This window comes from Pyricularia grisea, chromosome VI (assembly GCF_004355905.1).
Source record: "Pyricularia grisea strain NI907 chromosome VI, whole genome shotgun sequence".
Lineage (NCBI taxonomy): Eukaryota > Fungi > Ascomycota > Sordariomycetes > Magnaporthales > Pyriculariaceae > Pyricularia > Pyricularia grisea.
The window spans coordinates 1,167,202-1,186,377 of record NC_044974.1 but is presented as its reverse complement, the minus strand read 5'-3'; the positions used below and the strand labels follow the sequence as shown (position 1 = coordinate 1,186,377).

The following is a 19,176-nucleotide window of genomic DNA, read 5'->3' as shown; positions in this document are numbered from 1 at the left end:
GGGGCCTAAGGGGGGTTGGCGAGGCCCTGCCCTAAACTAGCCTGTGTTTAATTTCAATCATAAGGTACCAAGGTACCTGGTAGGCAAGGTACTTTGTATTGGGATACAGTAACCGATACTCCTTCACGTCATCAGGCATCAGGCACATTTCACACCAAGATGCTGGTCTTCGTCTAATCTAGGTGGACTGACAACCATGGAAAGTACATAGTTTGCAATCATTAGCCTATTACCTTTAGAAATATCTAAAAAGATTTGCGGCGCGATCCGCGGAATCGCATGGGGGGTTTCAAGGCGCGCAAGGCGCGGTATCGTATCTACAGTAGGGTTTGTAGACCTTGCATTTGATGTAACGCCGGCCGGCAATGTTGTTCTGTTTGGTGCCGTATCTTCCCCCGTCGCGTCGGAATTCTTTCTTTTTGGTCCGACAAAATCTGACCTGGAAGTCCACCGATGAAATTGCCTTGGGTACTTTGGATGCTTAGTCATGGGGTCTTGTCTTGATTTGAAAGAAAGCAAGAGAGACCTGCGTCCGACCTTGGGATGAACGGTTGGAGCCGTCCAGCCTGAAGTTTTATCTCGTTGGTATTTGTTCCGACCTTTCCTAGGCATGCTTGTGATGAAATTACTGCCTACGGGCACATAATGTATCTGAACTCAGGGTTGGAATGGCTTTGCTCTGTATTGGGGCAAGACAAGACACAGGACAGACTTGACAGAGTGGTTGGTGTTATGCTACTAGGCCTAGAATCCAGGTCTAGACTAGTTCTAGGTAGGGTTAGCTCGTACTCATAGTGGACAGGTATGGGTAAGGTGGCGAGGGCAGCAGTTCTTAAATTAGAGGCGCCCGCAAGAGTGGGCGGGCCCCTTGGCAGATCCTATGCAGGTACTGCTAAAAGTCTACGACGCGTAAGGTGGAGGGTGGAACCGAACCCCAAGTGCCTAGGTGGTATGGAGACGATCATGAGTAGGTAGGTATTTGTGGAACTGAATTACTTCTATAAATCTACACGGCTTGACCGGAGGAAATCATGCCTCTTGGCATTAAACAAAGCATGTATTTCTGGCCTACCGGTTGCCGAGTAAAGCAGGGAAAAGACCGAGCAAAAAAGCAACCAGAAATTCTATCATATTCCTTTCAGTGGAGGTTAATAATCTATACCCAGTGTGATTTCGCTAGCTGCCGCTTGGGCGCCGGAAGCATACGTGGGATGGCTCGGCTCCATCCTATTTCCTGCCCTCCACTGTTTTCCCCATCCTATCCATGTCCAAAGAGAGTTTCCGCATTGTTTGTGTGTAGTATTGTCAACACAATAATATGAAAACAGAGGTTTGTTGCCACGGTTTTCTTTCAAAAAGATACACAAGGCACCTTTTATCACGAGAACTTGCGTCAATCAGTCGAGTTGAAACCCTTCGATCAATGAAACAAAGAACTGGGGCAATTTCCCTTTTTCCCAGGTGACCCCGCCAGCTTGTACTTGCTTGGTTGGTAACTCCTGTGACACTGTGACACTTGCAGCAAAACCAAAATTCCAACGATCTCCATCCCTGGCCACACTTGGCTTCTGCAGCGAATGAGAGCCCCTGTTTGGGTATTTTTGACGCTTCTGTCAGGCACTACCCCCTGACCTGCATGCGATCCTCGCACTGCATTAGACCTGTCCAAAGTTGGCCTAAACTCCATTGGGGGGTGGCTGTCGGCTTTTGGTGAATTTCAGTTGCTGCTTGATCTCCGCGACAACCAGTCAGCACCTTTGGTTTTGGCTTCAATCTCCAGCTCCCAGCTACTCCTGCTACTGCATGTTGCTGCTGCATTTGCACAGCTTCCAAGGTGCGGGAGGTTCTTTGAGCAGTAGGTTTTGCCACTTCCTGACCGAAGAACCGCCAAGTCCAACAAAGAACCAACCTTTTTACCGACCCTGAAGAATTCACGACTCGAAATACCACAAGTACCTGGGGGTGGCATTTTAAACCTCGGTGGACTCGAGCCACATTCCAGTCACTACCGCCGCCTGAGAGAAAAAAAATAACACGTTCAATACTCCGTCTTGTCTAGTCCTCCACATTCTGCCTGGGCTTCATGATGGAGCCTAGGCAAAGCACCGTTTTGGAGAATGACATGGCTACAGCGCCTAATCCCATCCAGGCTGCCTCGGAACCGATAACGCCACGACCCTCAACGACCATGGAGCCTGTCGCCGCGATCAGCAACGGAAGTGATAGTGCACTTCCAGATCGTGCCTCTACGGCACTTCCGGGCACGACGGTCGGCATACAAGGGGAGGATTCGCCAGCCCCGGCCTCGCCCGTGAACCAACCGATCATTGCTACGAAAACCGAAAGCGCTCACGATTCCATGGTGACGGTCCGACTCTCTGGACCTGAGGATCCTCTGACTGTTGAAGCAAGCGTCGGGTCTTCTCATCCGGGACTTTCCAGAAAGAGCATCGCAATCCAGGAACACGAGTCCATCAACACCATGGCCGAAACTGTAAGCGACGGGAAGATCGCTTTGGAGGGTGTTGAGCCGGTAACAGGAAATCCGGCGATTGGTCCAAATCTACAGGATGAACTCGCGGCAGTGGCAGAGGGTGATGAGAGCGGCACGGCCGTGACGGAAAGCGAGAGTTCAAGCATCGAGCGTGATGATGCAGTGATCCCGACACCCGAACTCAATCAAGAATCGACCAACAACCACACTGCTTCGTCACCACCCGATTCAGACGATGTCGTAAACTGGGAATCTCTCCAAAAACGCGAGGACGAGCAATTGAATGAAGAAACTGCGGACAATGTAGGTATTTCTTTTTTTTGGTGGTTGACTGATTGGCTTACTATTCTGGGGGTGGTACCTTTCTACGCCCTGTGGGGACCAACACCACCATCACAGCCTCAATACACTATATCCTAGGAGTAGCGATTACTGCAAGGCTGACGATGCAGCGCGAGGGCAAGACATTGACGATGCTAACAAAACCCTACCGCTTCGCAGACCGCACTCCTGCTTGCGAGGTTGGAGCAAGAAAATGCCAAACTTGCAACAAATCCAAAGAGCGTCAAGGCCAGACTCATTGACAACAAACGCAAGTCACGACCGCCCTCGATGGCGCAACTAAGAAATATGGTTACCGGTCCCACGCCGTCGGCTCTCCGTTACTCGATGCTACCGCCGCCGCCGATGACAGATCTCGAATTTTACGCTGCCTTGGTAAAGGATTACGAACAGACGGCCGCCAGATTACCGACGCTATTATCCCACAAGATTCGTAAAGGAATCCCGCCGCCGCTTCGCGGTGTTGTATGGACAAGCATGTCAGGCGCTCGCGATGTCGCACTCGAGGAGCAGTTCGAGTACCTATCTGGCGAGTCGAGCCCATTCGAGTGCATCATCAGCAAGGACCTCGGCCGCAGTTTCCCTGGTGTGGACATGTTCCGTGAGGCCGACGGGGAGGGCCAGAGGATGCTCGGCAGGGTGCTCAAGTGTTATTCGATCTACGACCCCGAGATTGGTTACTGCCAAGGTCTTGCCTTTTTGGTCGGACCGCTATTAATGCACATGCCCGATAAGCAGGCATTCTGTGTTTTGGTGAGGTACGTGTGCAACGGAGACCCTTAGATTGAACGCAGTTGGAATCCAGCGAGCACCATGGATCATGGCGGGCATTAAATCAAGACCATGCGAGGCGATGCACTGCAATGCAAACGCAGAGGCATTCCATGTCAGCAAGCGCTACCCGCGGAGGATTCCAATTATGGTAACCTGGATATTATGGATCAATGGCTAACCAGTATTCCTGCAACAGGTTGATGGAGAATTATGATCTTCGCAGCTGTTTCCTACCAGACTTGTCTGGCTTGCATGTCCGCATATGGCAATTTAACCAGCTGATTCATGAGCATCTGCCGGTTTTGTCGAACCATTTGGACGATTTACAGGTCGACCCTGTATATGTTTCACAATGGTTCCTCTCTTTCTTCGGGACAGCGGCTCCCCTGCCATTTCTGTTTCGTATATACGACGTGCTATTTGCAGAGGGATCGACGGAGACCCTACTCAGGGTGGCATTGTCGCTAATGCGGAAGAACGAAAGACGGTTGTTAGCGTGCACGGAGTTGGATGGGGTTTTGGCGTTGTGTCTCTCGCGCGGATTATGGGATTGCTACAATTACAACGCCGATGAGTTCATTCAGGACGTCGTCTCACTCAGCGATATTGTCAACCGAGAGCGATTGGTCGCGCTCGAGCAGGCTTACTATCGTGAGTCGACCCAGCTAAAGCTTGGCAGTCCCAATGCTGCGCGGCAAACCTCGGATGTCAGCACCGCAGCCTCCCGATTTTTGGGTCGGTTCACTTCTTCAATCTCCAGCGGCCCCACTTCATCCAAATCACAATCGCAGCCACCTGCAGTTCCAACCCCTAGCTCCATCTCATCTTCATCAACCATAACTCCAACAACCAACGACTCGACGACGGCGCCTTCCAACGCTGCGTCTTCTGCAGCTTCGACCGCTGCATCTTCCGTCACCAACAGTCCTGGGTTGGCCGCTCCTTCGCGACCGACCAGCATGCTTCGGAGGAGCACCTCCAAGCAGAGCCTGGCCTCGACCCTGAATTCCATGGAGGCGCACTCGACTTCAACATCCACCTCGTCCGCCGCTAGCGTTCTGAGCTCGGCATCTACCGAAGCGACATCCATCTCGAGAGATTCACACATTCCTCAACAGACCCAGCAGTCCGCCGTTAAGGGAGGCACCGCTGACGATCGATACATCGAGGAGCTCCTCCTATCACTCAGTGATCTCCAGCGCCAACAAGTGCTTTTAGCCGAGCAGTTACAAAGGGAGCGCGAAGAGAGGGAGGAAGACAGACAGGCCGTGAAGAAATTGCTGCATGGCTTGCAAGAAAATGGCGCCGTCCAAGCTAGTCCGGATGCTGAAAGCTCCGAGTCGGGGACGGGTCAATTGGCTGCTCTAGTCAGTTCCGTGGAGAACCGTTTCAACGATGATACCGAAAACACCGCCTCGCTGATTGCTGAGACGAAAACAGAACTACGCGACCAACTGGCTAGAACAAAGGAGCAATTAAACAACGAACTTGCGAAAAGTCAAGACCAGTCTCGCAGGGAAGCTGATCTTCAACAAGAGATATCCTCACTAAAGGAGCAACTTCGCGCAAGCCAGTCTCATGTCCGCACTGCATTCCAGGACAAGCAAAGGCTGGAGAAACAAATACACTCGATGAGGGCGAGGGCTTCGGCCGTTGATAACAATACATCGTCGCCCGACCAGACCGCCATAGGAGGCGCCATAGGAGGAGCCACCGAATGGTTTGGAAGGGCGACGGGCACTGGTGCAGGCGCAGCGGGTGGGCTTCGTGAACTGAAACTCGGCCGGAGTCTGTCGACACCTTCTCAGGCCTCACAGGCCGGCTCCGGCTCGCCTCCTTCGCTGAAGCGAGCATCTTCCATCTTTACAACCGCCTCCGCTCGTGGTCCTGGTTCTCGAGAATCGCTGGTTCCTCCGTCCACCTCGGCGCCATCCAGCGAACATGAGGCCCTCCTGCTAGAGCTTGTGCAAGCCAAGACTGCCGAGGCCATAGCCAGACAGGAAGCGGACGAGGCTAAGCAAAAGCTCAAGACTCTGCGAGAATCTCTCGGTCTAGGCCCTGGGGACTCGATACCTGCGGCTCAGCCCAACTCTGGAGCAGCGGGCGGTGCATCAGCGGCTGCCTCGGCCGCCATGGGCATGTTTGGGCGTTTGACAACTACTACGGTGACTGCGTCAGCCAAAACAGGGGCGGCGTCCGCTGCCGCTCCTCCCGCTGCTCCTACACCTGTGCCGACACCTCCTGCCGGTGGTGCCGCTGCAGCCGGCGGCTTCTGGGGTTGGAGGCGAGGTTAATGATATGACGAATACGAACGATTACTGCAGCTGCTTTTACCCGACGATTTTGCATTGGGGGGATGTTCTTCTTCTTCCTTGGGTCTTGGGCAGGACATTTGGTTCTGCTCAGCCCTTCTTTTTCTATTCTATATAAAAAAAAGTTAGTTATTAGTAAATTGGGCAAACCATGCACACATTGGTGGAGACATTGTTTTGGAACTTTGGGAATACCATCGGCCAGTTTGCTGTCCTTATGCTCCTGTTTCCTGTTCTTTTCTGTTATATTTCGAAGAGAACAGAAACAGAGATATATTCGATAACATCAGTCCGCAAAGGTCGCGGCCACATATATACAGAGATGGGAAGGCCACGGCTGGTAGAGCATCGCATTAAACGCGGGGGGTCATGCTTTTCCCCCGCAAAGGCAAGAGACATAGTTTATTATCTAGAGACACCGATGAGGTTTGCAGTGCATTTAATATGGTTCACTTACTTTCATTCCGTGATTTGATCTCGCTTGTAAAGGGTTCATTGTTGTTGAGGATTCAGTGCATGCTGTTGGGTGAGATGGTACGCAAAAATGGTCGTTGTCTGTTCATGTTTGGATGAATGGTGTAAAACATGCGACAAAAAAAACTAGGTTAGGAAGTAAATTGATCAAGTTGTACAAAGCGAGTGGTGGACTTTTCCCACTTGTTTTCTTTTTTGCTTGTTTCTTCTTCCCACTTACCGAATTTTGTGGGCAACTGGTTTGTCTATGATGACAAGATCTACGTCAACATCTGTAACCTTCAAGAAGCAACGCCATAATGAATGGGGGATTACTCCGTAGGGAACGGTGTGCTAGGCTAGTATAGGACCATGCAACCGTTGAGGCTGGTCGCAAACCATCAAGCTACTTTGTGCACCTGAGGCCTTTTAGGCTGTGCTAATCATCAACCCAAGAAGTCACGATTTTTCAGGCTTTTATTGTTATTTTTAAATTATTCATTATTATTGCAGTTTCCGATGGTTTCCCCTCTCTTGTTCTAGGCCCGAGTCACTACTAAGGTCGCCTAAAGACGATCTAGAGTATCCGTCGAAAGTTCCAAATGCATGACTTGGTTTTCAACTTTGGCGGGTTGATTTTTTCCCCCGATGGTAACGGAATCCACAACCGTAGTAGGCAACCGGCAGACGGCCCGTTAGCTTGTTGTAAAACAAGAAAAAAAAGAGAGCCCGGCAAGCCCGGCTATCTTCATACTTTCCTAGAGTTTCATCCGTTGGTAAGTAGGGGTAACATTTGACGAACGTCCGTGCGAGTCAAAAGGACAAAAAATTGACTTCAGTAAAGGTATGGGGTATAGTACTCGTCTTCAATTTCCTTACCAATTACCATCAGTATGCATAAGCAGATATACTTCGTAGGTCTTTTTTTTTGGTGGGGATATGTAGGCTGGCTGGCGGTTTGGGCGGGCGAAAGCAAAAACCCTTTGGCAACCGTGGCGTCATGTGGGCAAATGCCGAATTTGGATGAGCAGCCCAGCAGCAACGGCGCAGTCCAGGTGGAGGAGGGGTTGGGTGCTGTGCAGCTATGCTTGTATGTACATACCGTTGAGAGATGGATGAGCGGCGGCCGCAATCACATGCAAGAGAATCCCTTTGGTGGGGACCAATGGCTAGGATGACGCCAATGCAACGCCTTTTTGGGGTGTTCCCACCTAATATTTTTTTTCGTTATGGATACCTTCTGGCATGTTCCGTAGAAGCCAGACAGATATGCAGTACCGTAATGGATTTGTATTGCTCATCTTATCCTGCATCTTTATGAGTAAAATGCAGAGATAAGAAAAAAAAAATAAGCTGAGGACTTGTTATGGAATAGGTTAGATCATTTCCAATTTTGACACGATCACGCAAACTGTAACTGGAGTCATTCGTTCGCTGTCGTTGGGACTCTTTCAATGTCACGATAAGGAGGGATGGCTCCCGTGGACGTGGTGCGTGAGGTCTAACAGCGAACCAGGTGTGCGCACAAAATCTTGAGTCCTTCATGCAGGTGGTTTCGAACCAGTGCTGCTGCCAGAAGGGCATGATATCGTCATAGGCAGAAATAGCACACGACACACACGACCCAAGCCACACTCAACCTATCGCCTTTTGGCCAAGAAGGTAGGGAGGCCGGTGGCCGGTGAGACGTTTTCAAGTGGATTCGGATCCAATGCTTGCAAGAAAATTTGCAGCTCCGACTATCAAGCTAATGTACTTGCTACGTAGGAATCAGTGAGTACGGTATTGTATCTCCTTACCAGCGGTGGTGGTGGTACTTCGTAGTAGTAGTAGCAATAGTACGTAGCTGTTTGTCTGTCTGTCTGTCACTCAAGAGTGCTTGCTTGGATCCACCCGAAATTTTTGCTTGTTTGTCTTGATGTAAAGGGGGACCACCCCGGCCAGCGTCGTCACAGACATTGTTGATCAGTCGGCACCCACGCAAATCTTGTCTACCTACTACATACCAACCCTACCTGCTACCTGTTACCTCACAAACAAACTGCATAACATTTCTCACCTTCGTAAACAACATTCGAGGATTCCCGAAAGTAAACAGGCAGCTATTAAACAAAACAAGACAACAGAGCTACTGTCAGGTAAATAACAATTCTTAAATACCTTTCTCGCAAAAGATAGTATGGACAAGCAATGAGAGGTGCATCGATGCGAAAAGAACGAAGCGATGCTGACGTAGTTGACGCCACCAGTCACACCCGTCGCTGCTCAGCTACCTAACTCCTCCTACCTTACCTGCCTTTGCCTAACCTACCTCACAGCTTTTAGCACTCACCACCTTACTTCTAAAATCCGACCGCCCAAACGAACTCAAACCAACACAGCACCCTCACCTACTCGCAACGCGAAAACTGACCGAAATCGCAACAACATTTCCTCCTAAACTACCGCTGCGATGGCCGACACAGCTCCTGCTGCCAATGGTGGCTCCAACCTTGATGCCCTGAAGAACAGTGAGGTGTGTAAAAAAAATACACGGGGATCTTTGAAGCTCATCACATTCACCGGCTAACCCTCGCGAAGTTTAGTGTTTTGGAACCCCGCGCCCGCATCACCCGGCCGCACCTGGGAGCAAATGCCATCATTGAACCAAGTAACTAACCAGAAAATACTTCAAGATGCTGCGGCTGCGTATGATTCTGTCACCAACGGTATGTACATCATTGCCTAAATCTCCTAGGAAAGCTGTCCCTTCAGCTTGCCATGGTGGGGAGTACTGGTGTAGCTGTACTCCGAAACTATCAACCTAGTCAAATCAGCTGCTAACTGATCCTACAATTGCTTCTGCAATAGGCCCCGTTGCTCAAAATGTCAAGGACCAGTCCGCCAAGACGTCTGCAGAGCTCAACAACCTCGCTGCATCTCGTCAGACACCTACTCAACCTGCTGCGACTGGCCAGCCGTTGACGCACTATCACTCATTTTTCTCGGAGCTTCTCTCATGGAACAACCCCCGTAAGCTCTTTTATATTGTTTTACGACAGGTGTCCTTGTGAAATTTGGTTAAATTCCTGACGGTTGCCTGACGAACTCTTTCATGCTATAGGTGCTTCTGGAATCGCTTATGCCTCCATCGTTACTCTCATCTTTGCGGTTAGATACCTTGATGTTATTCGGTGGAGTCTGAAGCTTTCCGGTTATGTTCTCGCTACCACAGTCGCTGCCGAGGTCGTTGGTAAGGCCATACTCGGCACCGGCTTCGCCAGCCAGCTTCGTCCCCGCCGTTACTACACAGTCTCGCGTGAGGCTATCGAGAGCATGACTGGTGACGTTCACGAACTTCTGAACTTCTTCTGCATCGAGTCTCAGCGCATCCTCTTCGCCGAGAACGTTACCGTCTCCGCAGTTGTAAGCCACACTCAGCATACCCCGATTATTTCTGTTGTACAAGCGTCTTGAGCTGACAATAATTTTACAATCAGGCCTGTGTTGGAGCCTTGATCTCCTACTGGCTGGTCAAGATTGTTCCATACTGGGGTCTTGCTCTGATGACCACTACCCTTGCCTTTGTAGCCCCTCTTATCTACAAGACCAACAAGGAGATGATCGACGAGCACCTGAAGCAGGTTTCCAGCATTGTCGAGTCTCAGACCAACCAGCTCAAGGAGGTCGCTGGCAAGCATACCGCGCAAGCTACCGAGCTCACCAAGCAGTATATGGGAGACTACACCGCCAAGGCCCAGTCGCTGCTCCGCGGCCGCTCCCCCGAGACGGTCTCTAAGACGCCTGCTGCCCCTGCCGCCCCGGCTCCTGCGGACGATGTGGCTCATGACTTTCCTTCGGCCCCTACGACCGAGATCAAGACCACCGAGCCGGTCAAGGACGAGAAGGAGCCTCTTCTGGCCTTGTAAAGCACCTTGGTCCACCAAAGATGACTGGAAAATTTACTTTCGACCAAGATGAGGCATTGCATCACGATAGTCTCTGTTTGAGAGGGATTTACTCGTAGACAACTTGGTCGTCACTTTCTACTGTCTTGAGGAAGATCTGGGTCAATACGCCAGTCCATGACCACAATTTGATACACCGACTCTCCTGATATGATTTGAAGGACTGTTTTTTTAAAGGCGTAAGACCGGAATGATTGGAAGCATGCAGAAAATGAACGACGATCGGACCGGTATCAGGACAAACTTGGGGTGGTTATGATAACTTGTTTTTTATCATCTTATTTTTAGTTTTTTTGCAGGTGTTGCGCTGGCTCTTCTCTTTTCTTTAATGCCTCGGCTCCCATTAGGTGCGTCGTTTGGGATAGGGGAGGCCGAACTAATTTGTTTGACTTGCGTGGGAGGCTATTCATGGAAGATAACGAAAGGTTGAAATATGACGAGGATACGGTTGATACAATGAGGGTGCCGGTATATGCTTACGCTGCCAAGTCTCCCTGGGCACACCCAAAATGGTTGATATTCGCTTGCTTTGAGGTTGGTCGAGCACCTTTGTTGAGTGAGAATGATGGCCATGTACACTGCACACACTCAAACCTGAGAGGGATGGGTACCATTACAATCACTTACACCATCTGGGAACCTGGTTTGCTATTTCAGCTTGTCTTTTTTTCTTCAACAGCAACTTGATTTGTGTTTGAAAGGTTCATAGTTAGTATACGGGTATCACCATGGAAAAGCAATCAAGAATCATGTATGGTTCTGACATGCACGCCATGCTACCAAATTATCATATGCAGCCATGACTTTTAACGACACTTGGCGTTTAAAACGCGGGTCTCTCCAAATGGGTTGCCAAGAACAGTCCGGTTGGGTTATCAATCACGATTATGAAGGCAGTTGAGATGGGCATTGAAAACCGTACTGACCCCACAGTTGGACCTTTTTTTTTGGTTCAGGGCTTGTGACGATGTATATATCATGAACCACGAGAGATTAAAACAATGGGAATAGGTTTCTCTTGATTCAATAGGGACTTGGCGTTACATTATTTCTCAACGTGCACTACCAAATCCTCTCCGTTCCAATAGGTGGGAATATTTTGAGAACACTTGACGGGTTGGATGTATTAGAACTCCTTGTGATTGATTATCTGAAAAAACCGCTTTGTTCTGATCTTGAGTATTGGTATGCACCACTCCTCTCCAAGTCCTAGGGAATGATTTCATGAGCCGTCTTCCCCGAGTCCTAAACCAGGCGCCAACCTGATTCCCATTAGTAAATTCATTACATAGAGAATACAAGCCTCATCTCAGCGCGTAAAGACGCTCTCCTCCCCCAATAGATGGACCCCATTCAAGTCATACTGTATCCCTTGAGTAAGGGCGTGGGTGTTGAGAAATTGCCTGTGCTGGTTGCCTGATGGGAGTCTTGTTCCCATGTTCCTGATTGAGTGCTAAACAGCATTGCGACGACCCAAGTAGGAAAGTCTCCATACATAGGTAGCCAAGCGTAGTTGGAAGTGAGGCAATATGTGAAAGAATATCCAGGGATGACGTTTGTCCCTGAATATTCGGTGACTGGATCTGGAGCCATAGTAACATTTGGTCGAAGTCTTGGAGAATTTCTGTTCTTTCTTGGCCACAGAGAGTCCACATGATATCCCCCGCGAGCTGGTCACTGCCCTCTCAACAGCATTGTTGAAATGTGACCGGTCCCAGTGCGTTTCCCGAGTCAGGCGGGCAGCGACATGGACTCAGCCGAATTTCCTGGAGCCGCCGGTCTTGTTGGATCCGGCTGCGTCCTTATTCTTCGTCCTCCCCTTTCCAATCAGCTCCAAGTGACCGGCACGCTCGCCGAGCAACTTCTCGGTCTGACCGACCAAGCCCGACGTGTACTTTTTGACAAGCTTATCAGCCTTGGTGGACGAGTTTGACTTTTTGGGCTTGAAGACCCGTGCGCCCTTTTTCATCGTGCCCTTGTTTTTCGTCGGCTGCGACGACTTGGCCGACATTTTGACTGTTCCTTGAGCCATTTTGAATATGAAGCCCGTGGCGGCAAGCCCAAGCGAGATATTAAGAGAGTAGTGAGTGGTATGTGACCTTCTAAATGGAAAAGGGCTAAGGAGCAGGCTTGTTCAAGATGTTGCGAACGAAGCCGCCAGGAAAAAAATCGGGGCGGGCGAAAATGGCGGCATGGTCAAGTCGATAAGGTCACCTGATAAGAGCCTATGTGCTCCACATAGGCGACCCTGCAGACCTGCCAGGGGCAAGACCAAGCTTGCTGGAGCTCGGACCAATTTGGATGGAAATTCAACGACGCCAGTGATGGCTAAGCTATTCCCAGGTTTGGATTGACAAGCTTCAGCCGGCTCTAAATTATTCCAATCTTTGCAAGAACCTTGATAGGTACCTGTCCAAGACTTGAAACCATAGCCGCCGTAACCAGAGAGCCTCGAATATATCCAACACACGCCTAGAGCCGGCAATGCCGTGCCAAATATAGAATCATTTATTGGGACTCTTCTTCGACTAAGCTGCAACAAATACCCAATGGCGCCGAGAATCCATTCGAGATTGTAACTCGGATCCAAACTTTGAAAGCTCACACGATGCGATCACATCTGGCTCGTAATGCCTGCCGTGCGAGCCAGAGATCCCCGGCTCCAAGGCAGCTGCTCACCTCAATAACCGCTCCGACGTCTTCCTCCCTCCTTTGCTCGCGAGAGACACAACACCCTCGACGACAACCGCGCCTCTCTGATCGTCTGACCCAAGATCTAGCTGGGCGCTATGGCAAGAGGACTTTGTTCAGTTCCTTCAAGAAGCCGCCGCGGGAGGTCCAACCCCCGCAAATGGTTCCCGGCTATGGCGTGCTTCTTGACCTTACAGCCAACGAGCAGGATAACCTCCGCTTGCCAGCCGTAGAGGTGGTTCAGAAGGCGATCACGGATCTATTTATCAGTCCTATCATTCGGGAGAATGGGCTGAACTCGACACAAGCGCGATGTGTACTGCGAGCCATGCTCTATCTGCGAGACAATTCTGTCTCGGCGAATGCCTCAGACAAGCTTGGACTTCAGCCTTCTTGCCTCAAAAAGATACTTCGAGCGGCCAAGATGAAGCGACCGCGGGACGATGGAAAAGATTACATGGAACTGACCAAGCTTGCCTTCGATGGGCTTCGGCCGTCATTAAAAAGCGAAGAAACATTAACTTGGTGGAGAGAGTACCTCTTGGCCATATTGAATACTGGTGGCAGAACCCACGCTATGGAGGAACTGAAGATATGGCTGGATACCCAACCGCCAAATCTGAGCGAAGATGCCAAGGAGCTATTGTTTATCATGTTTCGCAAGTTTTTACAGCAAGGGGAACACCCAGCACTGTCCGAATTTCTGAATATTCTGCGGAGTCGTGGGCTCAGCTCGCACAATCAATTCATCGATTCAATGGTGGCATACCATGCCTTGCTAGGTCAAGCAGATGATGCCTTTCTCTGGTTTGGCAAGATCCCTGGGACACCGTCCAATAATACCTTGCTCGCGCTTATCAAGCTGGCCGATCAACAGCCGGGCCTAACCAAGACAGTCAAAAAGTTTTTCGTCGAGCTGTGCTGTCAGACTGCTCCCTTACCAGTATCCATTTGGTCTGCTGTGCTGCAGTGGGCTCTTTACCACGAACACATGAAGGTTACCGATTTGGAATCATTTATTCGAGGCAAACTTGCCAAGAACAAAAAGCTGCCGCCCGAGGAACTTCTGCCCGGTAATACGCTCGATCACTTGTTGATGGCAGCAATGGACAAAAAGCATTATGTTCTGGCCGAGCGAATCACAGACTGGGCTCTGAAGCGTGCGAGAGGCGTACGAGGACTTCCGCCCCGGACCAAGGCGATGCGGCTCGAGTGGCGACTGGCCGGCAACGATCTCCCGGGAGCCCATGAGGCGTATCAAAGCATTATAACCGAAGATCTGAATAGTCTCGATCTTGGGCCCACCCAGGAATCAGCCCTGAACAGATACCTCCAGGTGCTATGCTCACAAGATGTGGTACACAGCGTGAGGGTACTGCCGACGCTGTCGACCCTTGAGGAGCATCGTGTCAATCTCGAGGCCGAAACGATCGCATGTGTTACTAGATACTTGCTCGAGAACGATCTTGAATATGAGTTGATTGACACGCTTTCAATTCACGCCATAAATTTCAGTGTCTCTGAAAGGACAATCCTCATCAACAGAATGCTTGAATTCTGCCTCGACACCTCCAGAAGCACGGCTCGTTCTTGGAATACTTACAGCCTACTCCGCCAATACTTCCCCGACATGAAGAAGGACCCTCGCGTGAAGATGATGTACGCATTCTTCGCACGCAAGAGGCCAGACATGGCGGTTCTCGTATTCGGCCACATGCGAGCACATGACAACCCTGAGATGAAGCCAGACTTGGATGTGTATGTGGGCGTACTGGAGTGCTTGGGGCGGCACCCAGATCTCGACAGTCTGAAGCTAGTCCACAACATGTTCAAGATGGACACCACGATTGAGCCGACCACTAGGCTATACAATGCTATGATGATGGCATATACCGGCTGCGGCGAGCCTTGGAAGAGCCTCGAGTTCTGGCGGGAGATCAGCACTTCTCCCGAGGGTCCCACCTACGAGACCCTGATACTCTTTTTTTGGACGTGCCAAAAGATCGGACCCGGCGTCGAGAAGGCGAACGAGGTCTGGGATAAGCTTATGCGGATGAATGTCGAGATTCCCCGGGAGGTTTTTTCTGCTTACTGCGGCGCCCTGAGTAGCAAAGGCAAGCTTGACGCCGTGAAGAAGCTGCTTCTAGGGATGGATGGAACGTTGGGGTACTATCCCGACACTGCGACGTAAGTTTTCCAATCCCTGATGGCATTCGATCTTTATATATATTATTCTTAATTCTTGCTCAGTTTGGCAGCCACGTCACAGCTGGGCGGGTTGAGACAAAGTACCTTGACTGCTAACACAGCTATTCTATTTTAGGCTGCGCATAATCTACGATGGTTTGCCGAACCAGACGCTGCAAGACCAGTTCGAGGAGTTTGCTTTTCAACGATACCCAGACACATGGAACGAGCTGATTACAGTGATTCCGCGGAAGAAGAGCCGCGAATTTGTGCGCAGCAAATTCAAGTACTCCAGGGTCCACGATATGAAGGCATAGAAGTTTTGTACGCTTAGTATGTGACGATAGAGCATATATAGACGTGAGCGCGTCGGTTTGGATCTTGTACATAATGTTTTTATAATGTGTTTGATACCAAGCAGTGTTGTACAAAATGTAAAACAAAAAAAGAGATAGAAGATATCAGAGCTTGCTTCAAATAAGGTCGACCTGATCGTACATCTCTCCCTTAAAGCCTACTGCAAAACAAAAAAATAACAGTCGAACGAGCAGCCTGTTACACGGACCGCCTACCCGGAGCGGAAACGGCTGCATAACGGGTCTTGAGAAGCTCAGGGTGGTGATGCACACTGGGGTGTAATCCCAAGCCGACTGCCCTCCTGATAGCCTTGGCAATCTTCCTCTGGTTCACGGGACGTAGGCACGTTTCCTTGGGGTGCTTTATCCGGCCCATAGGGGTCATGTACTCTGAAATCATGGAGAAGTTCTGTTGCAATGCAAAAGGCGCGGCCAATGTCAGCTTTTTTTTTTTTTTTTTTTTTTTTTTTTTTTTTTTTTTTTTTTTTTTTTTTTTACGGACTCCGTTTTCTAAGCGCGACAAAATCTTGGGGACATCCCTTTCCCCCTTCTCATCCTCCTTGGCTCACTTACCTGGTACTCGTCCAACGGGTTTATGCCCAAAACGTCAATGACGTCGAACTTGGGCCGCGTGGGCTTGCGGAATCGGGCGAGCTCCTCGGGCGACAGGTCGTGGGGCGAGTAGAGCTCGCCGTGGTTCCAGCGCCGAGGCGACTGGCGGAGGTAGTTGTTCGCGACCTGGTTCTTGCGCAGCTGGCTCTGGGTCCTCTCCTGCCTCGCGGCGTAGTCGTTCTTGTTCCTCTCGCGGGCCTCTGCCGACCACATGAACTTCTTTATGGCGTTCGCCGGGGTCTCGCCGCTGCCCGCGTCCGTTTGGCTGAGCAGCTTGGATCCGGAGCTGGCGAGTGATTTGTCGACTGAAAGGGGGCAAGAAGTAGACGGCTCGTCATGTTAGTCTATTTTCTTTCTTTCTTTCTTTCTTTTTTTCCTTCAACTGTCTTCTTTTATTTGTCTGTAGGGATTATTTTCAAGATGTCTGTCTGGTGCGTGTGAGGGTGTGTGGTTGTGCTGCTGGAGATTGGGGAAAAAGCTCACGTCTCGCGGCTGGAGAGGTCGATGAGAACTTGGCCGTTTGCTGGCACACAAAGGCGCGACATTGGCCAGCCAGCGACTGGAAAGGCGCTAATCTCGGAGGCATGTTGACGGTTGAGCTCGACGGAGACCAGCTTTCGTGGTGGTGATGGTTTTCCAACGAGGTTGCTAATACCGTATATGGGTACAGGTGCAGCCTGCGATTCGGGGCGGCTCCATGTCTCTTGGTTGGCATTGAACTTTTTGTCGCCGTTATGTAAGCTACAAGGGGTGCTCCAGAGACAGGGGACTGAGTGGGCCATGATGCAGCCTGCTCGCCCCGCCGACGCGCTTCCGGCAGGCAGTTATATTTTTTTTTTAGCGGGATGTAGCTAGGGATTTGATTGGCAAAATTTCCTTATCGCATTGCGGTCTGGATTGAATTATCCTGAAGTTCTACCCAATCTAGGTGCCTCTACCTCGTTGGATATACCAACAAACCGTCACATATATTCCCATTAGTGCCTGTTGGGTTTGTTTGATTTCACATAGCCAGAATGGTCCGAAAATTAAAACATCACGAGCAAAAGTTCGTCCTCTCCCCTCTAATAATCCCGACACCAGCGAAGCCGCCCCGAATGATATCCGGCATGCGCCGCTGTTGTTACATTCTCCCCCGCAACCAGCAAACATGTGAATCAAGACTAACAAAACGTTTCCTACCTTAAGGCTGCTCAAAAAGGTCGACTTCGTCACATACAAGGGCGACAACGACCACCGCGCAGCGGCCGTCTGCCGGCGATACATGATCCAAAAGCCGTCCGACTACCACACGTACAACCAGATCTGCGGGTCGCTGCGCAAGCTCGCGCACCGGCTCAGCCTGCTGCCGCCGGACAGCGAGGTGCGGCGCAAGCACGAGACGCTCCTGCTCGAGAAGCTGTACGACGTCGGGGTGCTGTCGACGCAGTCCAAGCTATCGGCCGTCGAGCACGGCGCCACCGTCAGCGCCTTTGCGAGGAGGCGGCTCCCCGTTGTCATGACGAGGCTGCACATGGCCGAGAACATATCGACCGCCACAAAGCTCATCGAGCAGGGTCACGTGCGCGTCGGCGTCGACGTGGTCACGGACCCGGCCATGCTCATCACCAGGTCCATGGAGGACTTTGTCACGTGGGCTGTGGGAAGCAAGATCAAGAAGAATATTATGAAGTACAAGGACAAGCTGGACGACTTTGAACTTCTCTGAGTTTGCTGTTGAACGGTGATAGGGAAAAGAGAAGGTCGCTTTTTTTTCTTCCAAAAACATGTCCACCAGAGACTTCAGCCAATCTTTGTTTTCTCTTCATGAAGAGCAGCACAGAAGAGATGTTTGACTTGCCAGCGTTTGCGGCTGATAGCTGATCAATTCAGCAAGAAAGGGGTAGCCGTACCCTCATTTAGTTGGTACAAGAAGTATCACTATCCTTGCAAGAAAAGCCCCCAAGACTACGGGACTACCTGCTTGTGGGCAAACGACTACGCAGCAAGGACTGATGGTAATTGTGGGTTTGGGCGAGGGTTTGAATCAGGGCATGCGATTACGGGCGTTGACAAGGCAAGATTTGGGCTTCCACCAAAGCTTCTGTTGCATACATTTTAAGTTATTGTTACTCTTGGCGCGGCGTTCAAGGTGTTTTGGACTTCGGGTATTGTGATTAGAAGCGTCTAGTCTTCCGATTGGTACATAACTGAATACGATGGCTGTTTTGTCGGCCGAAGAACCTCTTGCGTAAAGTATAGAGAGGAGATGAAATATCTACTCCAGGAAGACAGGTCTGGCTCGGAAGAACAGCGAAAAAAGAAAATTCAAAAAATACACGGGTACTTGAGCATGAATGGAAAAAAGGAATTCATTGCAACTGACTTTCTTGATCATGCAGAAAGTCTTCAGCAAGGATTATTCATACCATGTGCTCTTAAACAAACCTATTAAGTTCAGACATGCTCACTGGTTCTCATTACAGTTGCACCTGAGCTAAGGGAAACATTCCTTTGAGCCAATAGGGAGTGTATTCGATGGTGGCTGCTGAAAGTTTCTAAGGAAGGTGGGCATCATCAAATTTATCTAGTCCTAGGCTAGATATGGATATATATGTACAAAAATCGACCTCTACCAAAAGGGTCCCCGCCCCCATCTCGTAGTCGTTAGATCGTGAGAAGTGAAGTAAATCTGTCTTCAGTGCCAAACCAGAGGGCCAAGGGTGAAAAGATAAAAGAGAAGAAGAAAAGCAAGAGTGGATGTGTACAAACACAAGAAGCATGCATCGCTCGCTTGCTGTGTGGGTATAAAACACAATGCTCTTTCCTGAAATCCTTGCCTCGGGTGGTGGTGTGTGTGGTTGGGTATTTGAAGTGAATGTAGGAGGAAAGCCTTCGTCGCCTTTGCCCTCGAAAGAACAACAAGAACCCCTTGACAAAGCAAGTTGGACCTCTTATTCTTTGTTGGGCCGAGTCGGCGTAAGTCCTCCCCTATTCACCCTTCACACTCCTCCTCCTCTGAGATGCCG

At 50.3% G+C, this 19,176-nt stretch overlaps 6 protein-coding genes across 6 annotated transcripts; 4 read left to right on the top strand and 2 right to left on the bottom strand.

The window, feature by feature from the left end:
• Positions 1 to 2,086: 2,086 nt before the first annotated feature.
• PgNI_11481 (uncharacterized protein) lies at positions 2,087 to 5,904 on the top strand (the record flags this gene model as incomplete). The annotated part of the gene is made up of 3 exons (XM_031131447.1): positions 2,087 to 2,797; positions 2,996 to 3,594; positions 3,807 to 5,904. 3 exons carry the CDS (start codon positions 2,087 to 2,089, stop codon positions 5,902 to 5,904), a joined length of 3,408 nt encoding a protein of 1,135 aa, XP_030976786.1.
• Positions 5,905 to 8,354: 2,450 nt separating this feature from the next.
• On the top strand, positions 8,355 to 11,148 carry PgNI_11480 (uncharacterized protein). The gene is made up of 6 exons (XM_031131446.1): positions 8,355 to 8,513; positions 8,694 to 8,885; positions 8,961 to 9,083; positions 9,226 to 9,387; positions 9,479 to 9,780; positions 9,855 to 11,148. The coding sequence occupies exons 2-6, from the start codon at positions 8,828 to 8,830 to the stop codon at positions 10,281 to 10,283; spliced, it is 1,074 nt and encodes a 357-aa protein (XP_030976787.1). The 5' UTR covers positions 8,355 to 8,513; positions 8,694 to 8,827; the 3' UTR covers positions 10,284 to 11,148.
• Positions 11,149 to 12,075: 927 nt separating this feature from the next.
• On the bottom strand, positions 12,076 to 12,354 carry PgNI_11479 (uncharacterized protein; the record flags this gene model as incomplete). Its single annotated transcript, XM_031131445.1, has 1 exon — positions 12,076 to 12,354. The coding sequence occupies one exon, from the start codon at positions 12,352 to 12,354 to the stop codon at positions 12,076 to 12,078; it is 279 nt and encodes a 92-aa protein (XP_030976698.1).
• A 576-nt stretch (positions 12,355 to 12,930) lies between these two features.
• PgNI_11478 (uncharacterized protein) lies at positions 12,931 to 15,517 on the top strand (the record flags this gene model as incomplete). The annotated part of the gene is made up of 2 exons (XM_031131444.1): positions 12,931 to 15,200; positions 15,337 to 15,517. 2 exons carry the CDS (start codon positions 12,931 to 12,933, stop codon positions 15,515 to 15,517), a joined length of 2,451 nt encoding a protein of 816 aa, XP_030976697.1.
• Positions 15,518 to 15,755: 238 nt separating this feature from the next.
• PgNI_11477 (uncharacterized protein) lies at positions 15,756 to 16,754 on the bottom strand (the record flags this gene model as incomplete). The annotated part of the gene is made up of 3 exons (XM_031131443.1): positions 15,756 to 15,965; positions 16,130 to 16,473; positions 16,652 to 16,754. 3 exons carry the CDS (start codon positions 16,752 to 16,754, stop codon positions 15,756 to 15,758), a joined length of 657 nt encoding a protein of 218 aa, XP_030976696.1.
• Positions 16,755 to 17,064: 310 nt separating this feature from the next.
• PgNI_11476 (uncharacterized protein) lies at positions 17,065 to 18,474 on the top strand. The gene is made up of 2 exons (XM_031131442.1): positions 17,065 to 17,216; positions 17,357 to 18,474. Exons 1-2 carry the CDS (start codon positions 17,185 to 17,187, stop codon positions 17,874 to 17,876), a joined length of 552 nt encoding a protein of 183 aa, XP_030976695.1. The 5' UTR covers positions 17,065 to 17,184; the 3' UTR covers positions 17,877 to 18,474.
• The last annotated feature ends 702 nt before the right edge of the window (positions 18,475 to 19,176 follow it).

Bases quoted from the DNA above. Each gene is read 5' to 3' on its own strand.
- PgNI_11480 (XM_031131446.1), top strand. From the start codon at position 8,828: ATGGCCGACACAGCTCCTGCTGCCAATGGTGGCTCCAACCTTGATGCC. The intron at 8,886-8,960 runs GTGAGGTGTGTA...CGCGAAGTTTAG, and splicing joins CCTTGATGCCCTGAAGAACA to TGTTTTGGAACCCCGCGCCC. The intron at 9,388-9,478 runs GTAAGCTCTTTT...TTCATGCTATAG, and splicing joins TCTCTCATGGAACAACCCCC to GTGCTTCTGGAATCGCTTAT.
- PgNI_11476 (XM_031131442.1), top strand. From the start codon at position 17,185: ATGGTCCGAAAATTAAAACATCACGAGCAAAA. The intron at 17,217-17,356 runs GTTCGTCCTCTC...TCCTACCTTAAG, and splicing joins TTAAAACATCACGAGCAAAA to GCTGCTCAAAAAGGTCGACT.